This window comes from Carcharhinus amblyrhynchos, chromosome 9 (assembly GCF_965287045.1).
Source record: "Carcharhinus amblyrhynchos chromosome 9, sCarAmb.v2.hapA, whole genome shotgun sequence".
In the NCBI taxonomy this organism is placed as follows: Eukaryota; Metazoa; Chordata; class Chondrichthyes; order Carcharhiniformes; family Carcharhinidae; genus Carcharhinus; species Carcharhinus amblyrhynchos.
Window position 1 is genome coordinate 58,025,697 of NC_137332.1, and position 18,918 is coordinate 58,044,614.

An 18,918-nucleotide genomic window follows, 5' to 3' on the forward strand; every position below is an offset into this window, starting at 1 on the left:
TGTTAATGAAATTGGTTAAAGCTTTTCAGGATTTGATCTTATTCTTGGGTCTATATGGCAGTGCGATACTGTATAACAAAAATAATCACGCAACGGTTGTATCATACCACTTTACATATCAAAACCATTATATCCAAACCTTTTCAATTTAAGTTGTTTCTATTTTTAAACTGAGTTAAATTTTGCAGTTCAAGGCAAATCTAGAACAATAGATGGTACATGAAATTCCAATGGCAGTAGATAATTGTCAGACATTCATAAATCACGATATACTGCGGACTTCACTGACTTGATATATTTTAAACTGACTCATAGACAGCATATTTATTATTTCATTATTGTTATTATTTATTATTATAAAATCATTCTTTTGTTCCTACTTTTCTACCTTTCCACAAAATTACTTATTCTCTTAACTTTTCAATTAACTCTTGCACAATTTCTACTTCAAGACAAAGGAAAGAGCGCATGGTTCCCTCCAAGGTCTACATCCTTTCTTAAACTCAATTTACTTTCCAAGTTTTATTTAAACTCTATCAAACCCTCTGTTGTAAAATCACAATTAGGGGAAGAACATTAAAGCAAATAATAAGGAAATATCCACGCAACCAATTTATTCAACACACACAGACACACATGGAAGCTTCCAACATGCATTCGGGTAAAGTTGTCTTCATTCGTCTTTCTTCCAAGCTGTAATTAAACTCAAAACAGAAGTAAATTCAAGAAATCTTATTCTTTAACAGTTTTAACAATTTCTCAGCCCCTTTGAAGTTAAACTGAAATGTAAAGCATTGCATTTAATTTTCGCAATAAATACTGCAGAAAAGACAAATGACCAGACCATGCAAACACACTGAAATACCAAAACTAAGATTATAACAGGGTGTGCTTTGTGATCAGCTCTACTCCAGGTTTGTAGTTGATTCACTACTTGCACACATTTTAAACACATGCTCCTATTCTACCTTATGTAACCCCCATTTCTGTTAGATTTTTTTTTGACTTTATGTCCTAAAATTACTGCAAGTCTTAAAACACTAAGATCCATCCTGTCTGGGACAGAATAGGTTAATTCTCTGCTTGCTTCAGCAGAAGGGCAGGGGAGTAAGTTCGCTCAGATGGACTCTTCAAACACTTAGAACTGACAATGAAAGAATTATTCCTATCAAGAATACGTTTTTAAATTTAACAAAAGCCTGATCCAGAAAATCCAAAATAAGATTTATTTTTATCACCTTTAAATATCCCTACTAAATTAAGACCCTTGCACATTCTTACAATTCTGGCACAGTAAAAAAAAATTTCACAAGAGCACACAACTGGATCTTATCACTTGGAGCACAGATGCATAAAGAAATACTGAAAGCATTCTAATGTGCAGCAATCTACATGATTAATTATTTCTACAGCTTTGCCTTTGTAACCAACACAAGCAAGTACAAAATCAAATCTACTGTGTGCCTAAATGGTTAACTCTCCTTATAACTTTTCAGATGCAATGTAATGCCACCTTTCCCACAATGCAGAACTCAAATCTCTGTCCGATCCCTATTTAATTTATTAAACTCGAAGCAATTCACTTTGGCTATACCCTATTACACCACATGAGGCTCTCGATCACACAATTATGCCCTTGCTGTCTTTCTCTCTGTACCATACAGAGTCAGCCTACTTGTTTCTTTTTAACCCTTTACTGATAGGAACTCACTGGCCTCTAATAAATCTGACCATGTTTGATTTGGGTGCCTCCTGTTGAGACAAATCCTTCACACCAGGGGAAAGACCTAGAAAGATCCTAGTGTAGCTGGGAAAACTCCAGCCCTGGAATGCAAATGCCAAATTTTGGTATTAAAAACCTGTTTAAATAAGTTTAAAGCACTTTGTAGTAAGAACTTACCTTGTAGAACTGTTTAAATCATTTAAAAGCATTTTTGCGGGCTTTTTGTATTTACCGCTTTAAGAATTCTGAGGGAGTGGTTAGAAGGGAGTTGTGGGGGAGCAGGCTTTAAAACAGCGCCAGGTTTAAAAGGAGGCCTGGTGTAGACAGTGGGCAGCGGAGTGAGTGGGAAGCAGAGTGACCTACTAGGGCTTAAGATCAAAAGGGCTGGGGAGAAAAAGGGCCAGGTAAGTTTGTGTGGAAATTTTCAATATTACTACAGTGAATAATTGAGGGGCATGTGATGTGTTGTTTTTGTATGATGTGGGAACTGGTGGACCCCAGGGTCCTTCCCAGTGACCATGTCTGCAGGAGGTGCAGGTTGCTGGAGAAGCTCCAGCTCAAGGTAGATGAGCTGGCCTCTGAGCTACAGACACTGAGGCTCATCGGGGGAGAGAGGGTGCCATTGTCAATGGGGTGCAAGTGACATCCACCCCCCCTGGACTGGCTAACTCTAAGGGTCAGGAACAAGAGGGGGCTGCTGAGAGGAGGAAGGGGGGTGGGGAGCGGAGGCCTCAGCCTCTCAATCTGCATAACAGGTTTGAGGTTCTTGTTTCCAGTGCGGACGAGGACGAGGGAGGTGAGGACAGTGAGCAAACTGCACACAGTACAGTGATGCAGCAGGACATAGGCAAGGAGAAGGTGAAAAGGAACGTAGTAGTAATTGGGGACAGTGGGGTGAAGGGTATTGACACTGTCCTTTGTCACAATAACAAAGTGCACAGAAGGGTGTGTTGTCTGCCTGGTGCTCGGGTCCGGGATGTCACATCTGGGCTGCAGAGGAACCTGGAGTGGGAGGGTGAGAATCCGGTCGTTGTGGTACATGTGGGTGCCAACGACATAGGCAAAATGCGAAGTGAGGATCTGGGGAGGGAGTATGAAAAGCTGGGAATGGAATTAAAAAGTAGAACCGACAAGGTGGTTATCTCTGGATTACTACCTGAACCGAGTGCAGACGGGCGTAGGGTTGATAGGATTAAGGAAGTGAATGGGTGGCTCAGGGATTGGTGTAGGAGGAATGGGTTTGAATTTATGGGGCATTGGCATCAGTATTGGGGTAGGTGGGACCTGTTCGGGCGGGATGGGGTTGGTCTGAGCCATACTGGGACCAGAGTCCTGGCGAATCATGTAAAGAGGACTGTAGACAGGGCTTTAAACTAATTGGGGGGGGGGGGGAGGGTGCGAGGGTAGGTGACATTACGAGGCCTAAAGTTAAGGAGAGGGTACAGGTAAGGGTAGAGGCCAAGGATGTCCCAATAATAAAGGGAGTAGGGGGCGTGAGTATGGTTGGTGGCGTTCCGGCAAATAGGGTCCAGGTGAAAGCTGGGATGAAGGCACTTTATCTGAATGCACGAAGCATTCGGAATAAAGTGGATGAGCTGGTGGTGCAGATCAGCACAAATGGATATGATCTGGTGGCCATTACAGAGACGTGGCTGCAAGGTGACAGGGACTGGGAGCTGAATGTCCAGGGGTATCAAGTGTTTAGGAAGGATAGGCGGGAGGAAAAAGCGGGGGCGTAGCTCTGCTGATTAAGTTTAGCATCAGGGTGGTAGCAAGGGATGATATTGGAGCCAAAGAGCAGAAAGTGGAATTGTTGTGGGTAGAGATTAGGAACAGCAAAGGGAGGAAGACGCTGGTGGGTGTCGTCTATAGGCCCCCGAATAATGATCTGGAGGTGGGGCGGGCTGTTAACGCGCAAATAAGTGCGGTGTACAGCAACGGGACGTCCGTAATTATGGGGGATTTCAATCTACATATTGATTGGTCGACCCATGTTGGACGCGGTGGGCTCGAGGAGGAGTTCTTAGAATGCTGCCGGGATAGTTTCCTTGAACAGTGTGTGTTGGAGCCGACGAGGGAGCGAGCTATCTTGGATCTGGTGTTATGTAATGAGGTGGGAAGAATTAGGGACCTTGCGGTGAAGGATCCTCTTGGGGAGAGTGATCATTGTATGGTGGAGTTTCTGGTGCAGATGGGGGAGGAGAAAGTGGGCTCCCGGACACGCGTCCTTTGTTTGAACAGAGGGGAGTACGGTAGGATGCGAGAAGAATTGGCGAATGTGGACTGGGGGAGCGCGTTGGAAGGTAGGTCTGCTGAGGAGCAGTGGAGAATCTTTAAGGAGATCTTTCTTGGTGCTCAGCAGAAATTTATTTCGATGGTCAAAAAGGACCATAGGAGGAGAAGTAATAAGCCGTGGATAACAAAGGAGGTGAAGGAAAGTGTTAAATTAAAAGCGGAGGCGTTTAGAGTAGCTAAGAGTAGTGGGCGAGAAGAGGATTGGGAGAGGTTTAAATGTCAACAAAGATTGACAAAGAAGTTGATAAAAAAGGGTAGGAGAAACTATGAAGCTGGGCTAGTGCTTAATATAAAAAAGGATAGCAAGAGTTTTTATAAATACATAAAAAGGAAGAGGCTGGCTAGGGTGAACGTTGGACCCTTAGAGGATGAGAAGGGGGACTTAGTGATAGGGGATGGGGAAATGGCTGAGGTCTTGAATAACTTTTTTGTTTCGGTCTTCACGGAGGAGGACGTGAATAATTTGCTGGGTGTTAGAGATGGAAAGGTGGTAGGACTGGAGGGTCTCAATGACATTATTGTTACTAGAGAGGCGGCTGGAGGGGCTGATTGTGGACAAGTCCCCAGGACCAGATGGAATGCATCCGAGGGTTCTGAAAGAAATGGCAGAGGTTATAGTGGATGCCTTGGTGGTTATTTTCCAAACGTCGCTGGATTCCGGGGAAGTGACGGAAGATTGCAAAATGGCTAATGTTACGTGGTTGTTTAAGAAGGGTGCCAGGCAAAAGACAGGGAATTATAGGCCAGTTAGTTCAACGTCTGTTGTAGGTAAAATGTTAGAATCCGTCATCAAGGAGGAAATAGTGAGGCATCTTGAGGGGAATTGCTTGATAGAGCAGACGCAGCACGGTTTCACTAAGGGGAAGTCGTGTCTGACTCATTTACTGGAGTTCTGTGAGGATGTGTCTAGGGCGGTGGATAGAGGAGAGCCGGTGGATGTGGTCTTTCTTGATTTTCAGAAGGCGTTTGACAAGGTACCTCACAAGAGGTTATTGCAGAAGGTCAGGGGGCATGGAGTTGGGGGTAGGGTGTTAGTGTGGGTAGAGGATTGGTTGTCGAATAGGAGGCAGAGAGTGGGGGTTAATGGGTGCTATTCGGATTCGCGGTTGGTGACTAGAGGAGTGCCCCAGGGGTCGGTGCTGGGGCCTCAGCTATTTACCATTTATGTAGATGATCTGAGGAAGGAACCTAGTGTATGGTGTCGAAATTTGCTGATGACACCAAGATTGGTGGAACGGCAAATTGTGCGGAGGGTGTGGAGAGTCTACAGAAGGATCTAGATAGGCTGGGCAAATGGGCCAGGAACTGGCAAATGGAATTTAATGTTGGCAAGTACGAGGTGGTCCACTTTGGTAGGAATAATGGTAGGAAGGATTATTACTTACGTGGCGAAAAACTGCAGCAGGCGACGGTGCAGAGGGACCTCGGGGTCCTTGTGCAAGAGTCGCAAAAACCCAGCTTGCAGGTGCAGCAGGTGGTCAGGAAGGCTAATGGGATGCTGGCCTTCATAGCGAGGGGGATTGAATATAAAAGTAGGGAGGTCTTGCTGCGGCTTTATAGGGCATTGGTGAGGCCGCAGCTGGAGTACTGTGTGCAGTTTTGGACGCCGTACTTATGCAAGGATATTTTGGCCTTGGAGGGAGTGCAGAGGAGGTTTACTAGGCTGATGCCGGAGTTGAGGGGGTTGAGCTATGAGGAGAGGCTGAATAAACTAGGCTTGTACTCGTTAGAGTTTAGAAGAATGAGGGGAGAACTCATTGAGACATATAAGATGATGAATGGGATGGATAGGATAGAGGTGGAGAGACTCTTCCCGCTCAGAAAGGACAGTGGGACTAGGGGGCACAGCCTCAAGATAAAGGGGGGGCGGTTTAGAATGGAGTTGAGGAGGAACTTCTTCACTCAAAGGGTGGTGAATCTCTGGAATTCTCTGCCCGTTGAAGTGGTGGAGGCTACCTCGCTAAATATTTTTAAGACGCGGGTTGATGGGTTTTTGATAAGAGAGGGGATTAAGGGTTATGGGGAGAGGGTGGGAAAGTGGAACTGAGACACGACAGATCAGCCATGATCTTATTGAATGGCGGGGCAGGCTCGAAGGGCTGGATGGCCTACTCCTGCTCCTATTTCTTATGTTCTTATGTCCCACAAGATATTTATGGTATTCTTACGGTATTCTATATGGTTACTTCTACTCCGGCGATCGCTCAGATTCTTTCTTACTCACATCTGAACATCACATCCCAGGCATCTTTCTCCAGCCTTTACACCCATTTCAAAATCCTGACCTTCACGTGGAGGGGGGCTACCCCTCTTAACAACCGGTCTAAGGCTGGGTGTAAAGACAGATGCCTCCTTGTCCGTACGTGTTCAGTTCAGACCTCTCACACACTCCCACACACTTTCATCACAGATGAGCACCTACTGTACTTTGACCCACTCCCTTAAGTTCAGTGATCTATTCTGAAGCTCCAGTTGTGGCCATTCAACCGAACCCGTAAACAGATCCTGCGTTTTAGCACCAATTGTTGTAGGTAAAGGTATCTCTCAGGCTAATTGTGAATCAAAGTTTATTCAAAAGCTTTTGGGAGATACACCTGGTACCTTACAGTGGTTCCCCAGGCGTCTCCCCGAACACAACTTAAGAGCATATATTTATACCCCCCCAGTTACGTGTGCATCTTCTTGGTCTTAGCAGTTTCCCAGGCTGCGGGTTGCCCTCCGTCGTGGGAACATGGTTGCCTTGGCATTTCCTCATGGTTATCTCAAGGCCGCAATTGACATGTGCGATTAGCCCTTAGCTAACATACAGGCCGACAAGACAAGTTAAAATTAATGGGACTGGTGTAACAATCTATGTTCATAAGTTGTATAGCATATAATATGTTGGTACATGACACATAAGCAGTACATAATGAATATATATGAATATATATTTAGGACATGCAAACTTCACTATGTTAGGCGAAAGTCCACAAAATTAAAGACACAAACATAAATACAAGCTGGGTCAGCTAAATTTCTGAACAGACTATCATAAGCTTGTGTACAACAGCAAGGGCAGCTGCAGCCTCTCTGCCTGGGCACACAAAAACAAATTTTGCATCTATCTGAGATACATGAAAACAAGCTGCATGTAAGTTGCACGATATTTTTTTCATTCTCCAAGTATTAGAAAGTTCATTAACCCATTCGCTACTGCAACTAGCTTCAACAGGAGATAGTACACTCTCTTCATTGTTTTGTTCAAATATTGGGAACAAATCGGTTTCCCAAATAATTTTTGATGAAGACAGCATCCCTTTAAAAGCTACCATGTGGTGGTTAGTTTACTAATCAGGGTCACCATCTTTCTGTGATTCTTGCTGCCTGTGAAATATTCCATACGGACACTTTGACCAGTTTGTTATTCAAAAACGCATTTACCCTAGTAATCTTACTTTATGAGACAGACAAACATTTCGGTTCAAACTTAGTTTTTTTAACACATTTGCAAGTTAAAGAAACAATTCTTGCACAATAAATTACCTTTTCCCCCAAATAGAATGACTGCCTGAAAAATACGTATACCAACCGTTCTGCTGAAGTTGATTGGGCTGTTGGGTTCAATTTATTGAGCTCATATCAACAGATGAATTCCGGGTTTTTCTTGGTACAAAGGTAGATCTTGCATGCTCTCTTCCATCACATTAGGCTGGTCTTTGCTGGGGTTTGTCTCAAGATGTCCATTTTTATCACCCTCTCTGAACCCTTCTGGAATGTTCAGTGAATGGGGTCACAGGATATGAGTCACAATATCATTTGAGGTAGACCAGGTCACCCGAGTGCACATATCTCCTTTCAAGATATGGTTAATAGCAGGAATCTGGCTGAAACTGGGGTATACGTAAACATAATGGGTAAAATTTTCCTCCCAAAATCTAAGTGTCACAAAAGTCTGAACACCAGAATGTTTCACTCCGGTTTTTCAGCGAGCTATCCCACGCAATTTTCCCACACTCTGTCATTTTTCTTGGCAGTAGGAAGTTTCACGCTGGTGGGGGAGCGTTGGAGCCTGAACTCACCGGGTAAACCAGCTGCAGACTGCTAGGCATGTGCCTGATGTCCCATATACTGTGTATGTGTACAAAGTACATGGGAGATCCATCAACACCCCGCACCTCCCCACCAATCACTACCTCCACACAGAACACCACAGACCCCTGATCCCTGATCGGCAGCCCCAACACCACCGCTAACGTGTAATGCAGAGCTCGTCCCTTCCCTTCCTCCTTATTGATTACCCTGTCCCCCAGGCCCAGCTGAACAAAGAACAAAACAGCACAGGAAACAGGCCCTTTGGCCCAATGAGCCCACGCTGCCATTTTAAAATTATGAGTGCCCTTGTCTACCCATGACCTTTGTCTACACCTATTGGGGAAGATTGAGGGAAGACTAATTTGGGGACAATTTGTTACACCAGCCAGCCTAAGAGCACGTTTTTGGGATGTGGGAGGAAACCGGAGCACCCGGAGAAAACCCACGCAATCACGGGGAGAATGTGCAAACTCCCGCAGACACTGGCCCAAATCCATGTATCTGCACAACAAACAGTGATAGTCACTGAGCTGTCATTTTGCCCGTCAGATGGTCCAGTTTAAGCTTACACTAATGACATGAAGCACTAGGCAACTCTCGAAGCAACATCCAAGAGCAGCCCTCGCATGACCCACCGCGTGTATGCCCCTTGTTGGTCAACAAAGCAGACCAAATCTCCTGCGAAGTAGAAGAAAAGACATCAATAAACATGCAAAACTTAGACATTTACAGAAACCCCAGAAGCACAGAAATAAAGCAAGTGAGCCATGAAATACGTTGGAAGGTCCATAGGAATCAATTGATTCCCAGGGACGTCCCAAAGCTCTTGATCTTTATATAGAAAAGTCTCCTGTATCCCTCCATTTGTAGCCCGCTCATGTGCCTGTCTAAGTAAGCCTTAAACAACCCTAGCGTGCCTGCCTCCACCGCCCTACTTGGCAGTACATTCCTGGCCCCCACCACCCTCTGTGTGAAAAACCTCCCTCTAACATCTGAGTTATACCTCTCCCCCCTCACCCTAAGCCCGTGGCCCCTCATAATTGTTGTATCCAACCTAGGAAAAAGCTTGCCACTATTCACTTTATCTATATCCTTCATAACCTTATACGCCTCTATTAGATCTCCCCTCATTCTCCGCCTTTCTAAGGAGAACAGCCCCAATTTGCCCAATCTTTCCTTGTAGCTCAGTCCTTCCATACCAGGCAACATTCTAGTAAACCTCCTCTGCACTCTCTCCAGGGTCTCCACGTCCTTGCGGTAGTAAGGCGACCAGAACTGGACGCAGTGCTCTAAATGTGGGCGAACCAACGTTCTATACAACTGCAACATTAGACGCCAGCTTTTATACTCTATACTCCTCCCTATAAAGGCAAGCATACCATAGGCCTTCTTTGTCACCTTCTCCACCTGTACTGCCACCTTCAAGGACTTGTGTACTTTCACCCCCACTGAGTGCCAGGGAGATTGCTCCCAACCACCTGGGGGATCTCTTAAGCCTCCAGTCACATCAGGTCCTTGTTGGTCTGTGCTCCTCGCCGGTGGGGGCCTCCACTGGCAAGATTGGAGACAGCTAAGTGAACCTGGATAATTGCCTTCTGGTCTCACTACTAGGATTTAAATGAGGTCATAAATATTTACATGAGCCTTGCGCCCTTGAAGAGCACGAGGCTGATTACATAAGAGAAATGGCCTGGGAGGATCATGATTGGCCCAATGCCCAGCACAATTCCCATTTTTAACCTCCTACTGAAATTTCCTGCCCTGCTAAGCTACTTGACCAGTGCATCAGGGCAGAAAAATTGCATCCAATGTCTTTTTCTGTTCTTCTGACTGAGTACCTTTTGATGGGTTTCGGGTCATAGCTTCCCCCCATTGTTAAGATGCAGCACCTCTCTTCAATATGCAGGACTGGTCCAGGCTGGTACCTGTTAGGTTTTGACATGTGATAAACTTGTCTGCATTCCATCAGGCCTTTTTGCTTGAAGAAGCTGTTTATCTGTGGATTAATTTAAAGTGCCCAGTTTGCAGTTTAGGCCATTGACCATTCTCAAGGCTGACTATAAAAATATGGAGCTGACTTTAGCAGGTACTGCTGGCAAACTAGTGGCAACTCAGTCACTGCCATTTTTGGGGGACCTGAGGGCATTAAGTACAGACCAAGCACCAACTGCCCACCAGGTTTCCCAAAAGCATTGGCCATACTGATATTGTGATGTGGCCTAGACCAGGCATCAATGACAGAGCACACAGAAACAGGTGAGTAAGCAAGTTCCACAGGGCCAGATAGGAAAGCCCTAGCAAGTTGAGTGAGGTTGATTTGAAAGGTGGGGCTTTTATTCTGAGTCCTTTGTTCATGAGAAATGGGGTTATGTCCAGCCTGCACCTTTCTACCCGAACACCTGGCTCCCTTGTCTGTGAAGGCACCTTGGGCATTAAATTTTGTCAATGATATTTCTTCAGTAGTAACTCCCTTGATTTTTCTGATTTCCATGAAACAACAGGATGCTGGAAGTTGCAGATTAATGAAGATTTTTTATGCAGTTGGTTTATTGAAATATTATCATAATGTGGCCTCAGTTAATGGGTTAATAATAGCACATGAATATTATTCTTTGCTCAAGGAAGGATTTTTTTTTGAAAACTCCAAGTGTGAGAACTATTTATTTTAAATAGGCAAGGGAAAAAAGTGCATGTTGGGTGTTATTCTGCTATGTTCCTTTATTTCAGTTACTTAGTAACATGCCCTACACCCAAATGATTCATATTTTCAGTCTCCTCAGTTACATGGCATCCGACCAACTGATCCTGTCTGGCATCACCCAAACCGAAGAACAAAATTCAAGTACTTGATAGATCAGCCTGTCTCACTGGCCCGTGCTGGAAGGTAGGTTTTTCAAAGCACATGAGGTGTGGAAGTTTATGTTGTACAGTGCCAGTGTTTGGTTAAGAAGAGCATTGTAGTGCTGAAGAAAAAGATAGTTCAGGGCAAGATCAGTTTGGCTAGTGCTAAGGAAATAAATGGTGCAATTACATTGCTAATTATATCTATAGACTGCCAACTAGTGAAATGGATATAAAAGAACAAATCTGCAGAGAAATGTCAAAGAGATGCAAATATTATGGAGAAGTTATAATGAAGGACTTCAATTACCCAAATGCAGACTGGGACAGTGGTAGAAGGTGGAGAGGGGCAAAAGTTCCTAGATTGCGTTCAGGGCAATTTTCTACTTCGTACATGTCCAGTTCATGAGAAACGATGCAGTATTTTACCTGTTTCTTGAAAATGAGGTCGGCCAAGTAGATCAGTGGGGGAACATTCATCATAAGGTTTAGAATGATGGCAGAAAAGGACAATATGCAATCAAGGGTAAAAATAATCAGCTGGGGGAGAGCTGACTTCAATGGGGCAAGAATGGAATTGGGCCAGCTAGACTGGAATGAAAGATTGATAGGGAAAAACTGTAGCAGAACAATGGGCTATCTTCAAAATAGAAATCGTCCAGGTGCAGTCAAGGCATACACCCTCAATTGGGAAAGGAAAAACGTGGGCTGAATAGGAAGAACCAGCATGGATTTCTAAAGAGAAGTAGTGTTTAACAAACTTGCTTGAGATCTGAAGAGCTATCAGAAGGGGTTGATGAGGGTAATGTTGTTGATGTGGTGCACATAGACTTTCAAAGGTATTTGATACAGTGCCTCACAACCGACCTGTGACAAAAGTTAAAGTTCATTGAATAGAAATGATAGTAACAACATGGATACAAAATTAGCTGAATAATAGGAAGGGGTAAGGTTTGTAGAGTTGTTCCCCAGTTGGTGCAGTTGAGACCCTTGCTTTTCCTGATGTATATTAATAACCAAGATCTTGGTGTATAGGGGGGCAATTTCAAAGTTTGTGGATAGTGAGGTACATTAGCCATGCTAAATTCTTCTTCAGTGTACCCAAACAGGTGCTGGGGTGTGGCGACTAGGGGATTTTCACTTCATTGCAGTGTTGACCTAAGCCTACTTGTGACAAATAAGTAAAAATATGAATAACTAAATAAACTGTGAGGAGGACAGTATAGAACTTCAAAAGGACATATACAAGTTGGTGGAGTGGGCAGATAGGTGACAGATGAGTTCAATGCGGAGAAGCGTGAGGTGCTGCATTTTGGTAGAAAGAATACGGAGAGACAATATAAAATAAGAGGTAACATTCTTAAAGGAGTGCAGATTGGACATACCTGAGTGTGTATGTGCATCAATTATTGAAGGTAACAGGATAGGTAGAGAGAGCAGCGAATAGAGCATATAATATCCTGGACTTTATTAATGGAGCATAGAGCACAAGAGCAAGGAGGTTATACCAAAATTATACAAGACACTAGTTAGACCTCAGCTGGAGTATTGTGATTGATTTGATTTGATTTATTATTGTTACATATATTGGTATACAAGTATTGTTTCTTGCAAGCTATACAGACAAAGCATACTGAAAAGTACATCGGAAAGAAGGAAAGGAGAGGGTGCAGAATGTAAAGTGTTACATCATAACTAGGGTATAGAGAAAGATCAGCTTAATGTAAGAGTTCCATTCAGAAGCCTGATGACAGCAGATAAGAAGCTATTCTGAGTTGGTTGGTACGTAATCTCAGATTTTTGTATCTTTTTGCTGAGGGAAGAAGGTGGAAGAAAGTATGTCTGGGGTGAGTGGGATCTTTGATTATGCTGGCTGCATAACCAAGGCAGCAGGAAGAGTGGACTGAGTCATTGGATGAGAGGCTGGCTTGTGTGATGGACTGAGTTCACAACCCTTTCTTGTGATCTTGGTCAGAGCAGTTCTGGATGACACACTGTAGGAAGTGAACCCATTAGAGAGAGTGCAGAAGAACTTTGCAAGAATGGTTCCAGGGATGGAAAAATTTCAGTTATGGGGATAGATTGCAGAGGTTGGGACTGTTCTCCTTGGAGAAAAGAAAGCTAAGAGAGGTTTTGATGGACGTGTTTAAAATCATTTGGGGGCTGGACAAGTAGGCTGGGAGAAACTGTTCCTGCTTATAAAAGGATCAAGAATGAGAGGGCACATATTTGAAGTGATTTGCAAAAGCAGCAAATATGATGTAAGAAATTCTTTTTCACATAGCGAGTGGTTCAAGTTTGAAATGCACTGCCTGGAAGTGTGGTGGAGGCAGGTTCAAGTGGAACATTCAAGAGGACATTAGATGATTATTTGTTTCTAAACAAATGTGCAGGAAAACAGAGTAAAGACAAGGAAATGGCACTAAGTTTTAATGCTCATTTGGAGAGCCAGTGCAGACATAATGGGTTGAATAGCCTCCTATGTTATCATGAGACTGATATTGTTGCATATTGGCAAAGTCCAGCATCCTCAGACACTTAGAGTGATCTCAGTTTTGTGTATACTGTTTTGATTATTCATTAAGTTCTGATCATTAAAAGCACAATAGCTGAGAATGATGCTGTGAGGGAAAAACAGAATGGACACATCATTCAGATCATGTAGACAAAATTTTCTGAATGTCCTTCATGTGTTTTTTTTTATTGAATATGGTTGATGCATAGGGTAATCTGTTGCATGTTCTAACTGAGATATGGAGTCTGATTACAGACTTGCATTGTTGAATTTTGCAGTGGGCAAGGATGAATTTTTTTGTTTTTTTTTATTAGGACTGCCCGGACTTTCTGATTTGTTATTTGCCCTTAGCTGGCCGTATTCCTGCTGTTCGATAGAAACAATGCCACTGCTTAAAATTGCTCCCAAGGTAGTTCATCCTTGTGCACTTTTTCCCTGTTTGTGGTGGACTTCTTAAAATGTACTCTTTCAAAAGATGTGGGCTTGTTGGCTAGGTCGGCACTTATTGCCCTTCAAAAGGTGATGATGAGCTAACTTCTTGAACTGCTGCAGTCCATGTGGTGTAGTATATCCACACACTGCTATTAGGAAGGGATTTTGACCAAATGACAGTGAAGGAATAATATAGTTCCAAATCAGGATGGTGTCTGCCTTGGAGAGGAACTTGCAGATGGTTATGTCCCATACATCTGCTGCCCTTGTCTTCCTGGATTGTAGAGGTTGCAGGTTGAAGGTGCCTTGATGAGCTACCACAGTGAATCTTCTAGGTGATAACACACTGTTGCCATAGTATGTGGTGGTGGAGGAAATGAGTATTTAAGGTGGTGGATGGGGTGCCAATCAAATGGGCTGCTTTGTCTAGATGATGTTGAGCTTCTTGAGTGTTGCTGGAACTGAACTCATCCAGTGGGGCGGCACGGTAGCACAGTGGTTAGCACTGCTCCTTCACAGCTCCAGGGTCCTGGGTTCGATTCCTGGCTCAGGTCACTGTCTGTGTGGAGTTTGCACATTCTCCTTGTGTCTGCGTGGGTTTCCTCCGGGTACCCCGGTTTCCTCCCACAGTCCAAAGATGTGCAGGTTAGGTTGATTGGCCATGCTAAGAAATTGCCCCTTAGTGTCCAGGGGTGCGCAGGTTAGGGATTAGTGGGTATAATATGTAGGGCTATGGGGATAGGGCCTAGGTGGGATTGTGTTCGATGCAGACTCGATGGGCCGAAGGGCCTCTTTCTGCACTGTAGAGTTCTATGATTCTATAGTTAAGTGGAGAGTATTCCATCATATTCCTGACGTGTCTTGTAGATGATGGATTGGCTTAAGGGAGTCAGGGACTGAGTTACTTGCCACATGACTCCCAGCCTCTGACTTACTCTTGCAGCCATAGTATTTATATTGATGATCCAGTTCTGTTTCTTCCAATTCTGATAATTTTTGGATGTTGATGGAATGGAATAGAGGGTCTCATCAGGCCATGACACACCCCTGCATCAGACTGCTTGTTATGTCAGAAAGGTCAATGTAGATTCCATGGTTAGTGATTCTGACTATTTTTCATCATGAAACTGCCATATCAGATTTACAGCTCTATCAGGGCATCAATGTAAGATTTTCCATAAGATCTCTCTATTTGTATTTTCTGAAAAGTGAAGATCAAATCAGAAGTGTCTTTTCTTACACCCACCTGACTTCCTAGTAGCACACGTTTTGCTATTTCATTTACAGTCTATTGAATCGAACTTTTACTTGTTGCCGCCTTCCAACATTTATGCTCTTGATTGAAAGCTAGTTGATAGGGTGATATATGGTTAGGTTAGATTTGTCCTTCCTTTGTGGATAAGATATAACTGGGCAATTTTCCACGTTGTTGGGCATAGTTTTATAACTATGCTGGAACAGCTTGGTTAGAGGTACAGCTAATTCTGGAGTACCGGCTTTCAGCACTGTAGCTGGAACATTGTTCTGACCTGTACCTTTCAAGTGCACTCAGCTGTTCAGAGGTCAGTTAAGAAGCAACCACATTGTTATGAGACTGTGATGTATAGCAGTGATTCCCAACTTTTTTTGGTCATGTACCTCTACCACTGTTTTGTGTACAAGCAGTTTCTTTTTTAACTACCCCTCTCTAATGATCACATATTTAGGAAATGTTGCAACTGAAAATGTTCTAATAGGAATAAACTGTTTGACGCCATGTTGTATGGTCATTGGATGCTAGCAGTACATATTTTGCACATTCTTTGTACCCTCATCAGTACATCTGAAAGTAACATAAGCAATTTTTAGTTACATGAAACCAATTGTAAAATTTTGATTCGCCTGATTGAAGATATTTGTTAGTGAATAGAGATATTAATGAACACCAACATCCCACAGAATCACTTAACCAGTAGGCATTATTCCCAAATCCAAGTTCCCCTAGAGATTTCTGTTGTAGTGCCAAGAGTACACTTCCCCACTTTTGAAGCCACTGATGTGTAGACCAGACCAGGGAATAACAGGCCTGTGCTACCTTTTTAATTTCAGTTTTATTTTGATTTTGAAAAAAAATCACAAACTGTCACAATAGGATTTGAAAATTTCCCTTTTTTTGGATAATATTCCAGTAATATAACCAGTACAGTGTCAGAATCATGCTCTTCATTTAACCACCTGCTTAACTCTTATTAATGATGTCTTTCTTGCCTTGGATTCCCAAAGCCCAGAGTCACCTCTTTGGCATGTTCCAAACTTTTGATTTTTTTTTCTTGCTTCTGTTGACTATGCCCACTTCATGTCCATTTCTCTCTTCTGCCTTTCTCTCTTTATCTGCTCCAGTTGTTTTTGTTAAAAAGCACTGCTTTCTTCTTTTCTCAATTTCTCAGCATAGAAAAGATTGTGCAAGCATTATTGGGAAGTGAGACTCTTCAATGCTGTAATATCAGTTTGCAACTAATTTAAAAACAAAATTTTAGATCAGGGATAAATTGTCATCACTTCAGCACTGTGTTAAGTTGTGAACTGATTAAAGATCATGAAAGTCAACAAGTTAAATATTTTTCTGTAGACCTTTCACTGTCTTAAGCACAGGGAAGGTGAAATTTTCTTAATATTTAAGAATGATGGGTTTTTTTCCCTTTTGTAGTTATTTGGAAATTGTGTGATGATTTTCACCCTTCCCAACCTCAATTTCAGGGATATCTCATTTTTATGTGATGCCGTATATTCCAAATGCTCTGAGAAGTCAGTACCTCCTGTATCAATGACCATGGACAAGAGTGCTGTTCGGGCTCAACTTGAAAAGCAACCTATCTTGGTGAGTATAGTGTAAATTTTGAGAGATGGATTGTTTAGTGGCAAATGTTTATGATGTTTTATTTCCAGTCAGCAGTGTTAAATATCTTGGGTACAGTGCAGCACTGATGGGACTTGAGACATTTAAAGAGATGACTGGATGGTCAACACTGTCCTTGGGATGAGTTTTGTGAAGATAACATTTATTTGCATCTATCATTACTGCAATATTGGTGGCGATTTTGAGTCAGCGCTCTTGTCTGTGGGAATGGTGGTGCGTCATACTGGCACATTGCTGGTGGAGTGGCATGAAACACACCGCCGACTGCAGAAAGTTCATTTTAATACATTAGCATGTCATTAGCAAGCACACTTTCCAGGGTTTCCCCCATCACTGGATATTCAGCGGGCGCAGGTGTGTCGTCACACTAACACAATTTACAACAGGTTAACTCATGGGAGTTGCCGCAAGATTGTAAAGGTAAGTGAAGCCCCGGAGGGAGATAGACATGGCCAAGGAGTGACCCAGCAATGCCCCTGGCACTGCCCCTTGGTTGGTACTTTCAGATACCTGGCAGAGATTGAGCGCATGAGTGCGGCACCACACTGCTCCTGCTGACCTCCCCTGCTACCTCAAGCCATGCCTTCTTTGTTTCAAAGGCAGGTTTCTCACTCCAGTCAGCAGGGAACAGTGTCTTGTCTCCCTGTGGGCCAAACAACCCCAGCATCATATCCAGGACGTCATTATGGAAAGGAGGAGAACCTTTGAACAAGTGCACCCCATTTTGTCAATTCATTCTGTTATGCTTCCAGCTTCAAAATCCATCAAATTTGATGTCTAGATGTTTCTTTAAATACTGGAATTGAAACTGATTCATGTAGATCATGATCATGATCATGTTTGTTCAAAGTAATTGCTTAGGAAACAAAAAAAACTGCAGTGATTTAGCGGTTGGGTTAAAAAGCCACTGACAAATACGGCACTTATTTACAGATCTTCTGCATGCTGCTGGGCACTCCTGCTGGCAGTGCTTCATGAACTTAAAATTTAGACCATTATTTCTCTCAACAGAGGCAGTTTGATATTCCTGAGAGTCTGGTACCAGATGAGTACCACATTGTGAAGAATAAGGGAGTCTTGGGATTGGAATACTATGAGGAGTGAGTAACCCTCTAATATAGTAGGTATCTGTCATTAAATGTTTCTTTGGCTTACAAGAGATTTTTTTTTCATGTTCTATGCAACTTGATAGATCACCAGGTTTGGTTGGCTATGAATGTGTTGGTTGCTCAAAAATCTGAGACAGTAAGTTTGAATGATCCTCTCTCCTATTTTCCCTATCTTGTTTGTTTCAAAAGTATCTGACTTCTTGATAACTTCTGAAAATTACATCCGTGAAATTGGTGTGCTTTTTGACAAACCATTAAGTGCCTATATACCACCTGAATTTCATGGTGCAGCACATTGGAGCTGCAATCTATTGTGTCACTACGGTAATATAAACTAAAAAATCATCAATAGTTTGTAGGGAGTGTGATTTCAATGTAAGCTATAACCTTGTTGGTATGATTCTCTAACCTGCCTACCTTATGAGTGCAACTCCCTTCAAGGAACACAAACTCACATATACATCTATTAAGTTATAATATTACCTTTAAAGAATCTGCCAGATTACCTATTAGGGACCAGGTAGGAAACGCCAAGGTATATTATGAAGTTAGATGAGACACTAACTATCTATTTTTCACATTAGTGTGAGGATAACACTTCATTCCAGGTGTGATCCTATTGACACACTCAGAAGCTTTTGTCAAAACAAACTTTATTTAACAATAATGAATGAAAAGTTAACTATAATGAATGAATTAGCTCATTTTTTACCAATTGAAATACTTAAAAATGTCAAGACACAATTCTTAACTGCTAATCTATCTCTATTAGATCCAATTGAAGCAATATTCCTCATAGATTAAACTCCTGTTCAAAATCAGTTCATAAACAACACAAGCTTATATGCTGGTATGTGGGCTGCCAGTTTTCAGACCTTTGAACACCCCTAGAGAAAGATAAAGAGACACTTTTCTTTTGACACTCAATCATCAGCATCCAGGGAGAGAGAGAAAGACCTCTTGCTTCTTGCAGTCCTAGAGAGAAACTGCTTGGTTTTCTCTGTAAGCTTCGTTCTTCCCCTTCACACTCTGC

At 42.8% G+C, this 18,918-nt stretch overlaps 1 protein-coding gene across 1 annotated transcript in view; it reads left to right on the plus strand.

Moving 5' to 3' along the window:
- axdnd1 (axonemal dynein light chain domain containing 1) overlaps positions 1–18,918 on the plus strand; it is a 179,958-nt gene that overhangs the window by 22,818 nt on the left and 138,222 nt on the right. The window contains exons 5-7 of the mRNA XM_080196753.1: positions 10,864–10,976; positions 16,617–16,737; positions 17,788–17,876. Of these exons, the coding sequence (XP_080052879.1) occupies positions 10,864–10,976; positions 16,617–16,737; positions 17,788–17,876 (323 nt within the window). The remainder of the gene's footprint in view (positions 1–10,863; positions 10,977–16,616; positions 16,738–17,787; positions 17,877–18,918) is intronic.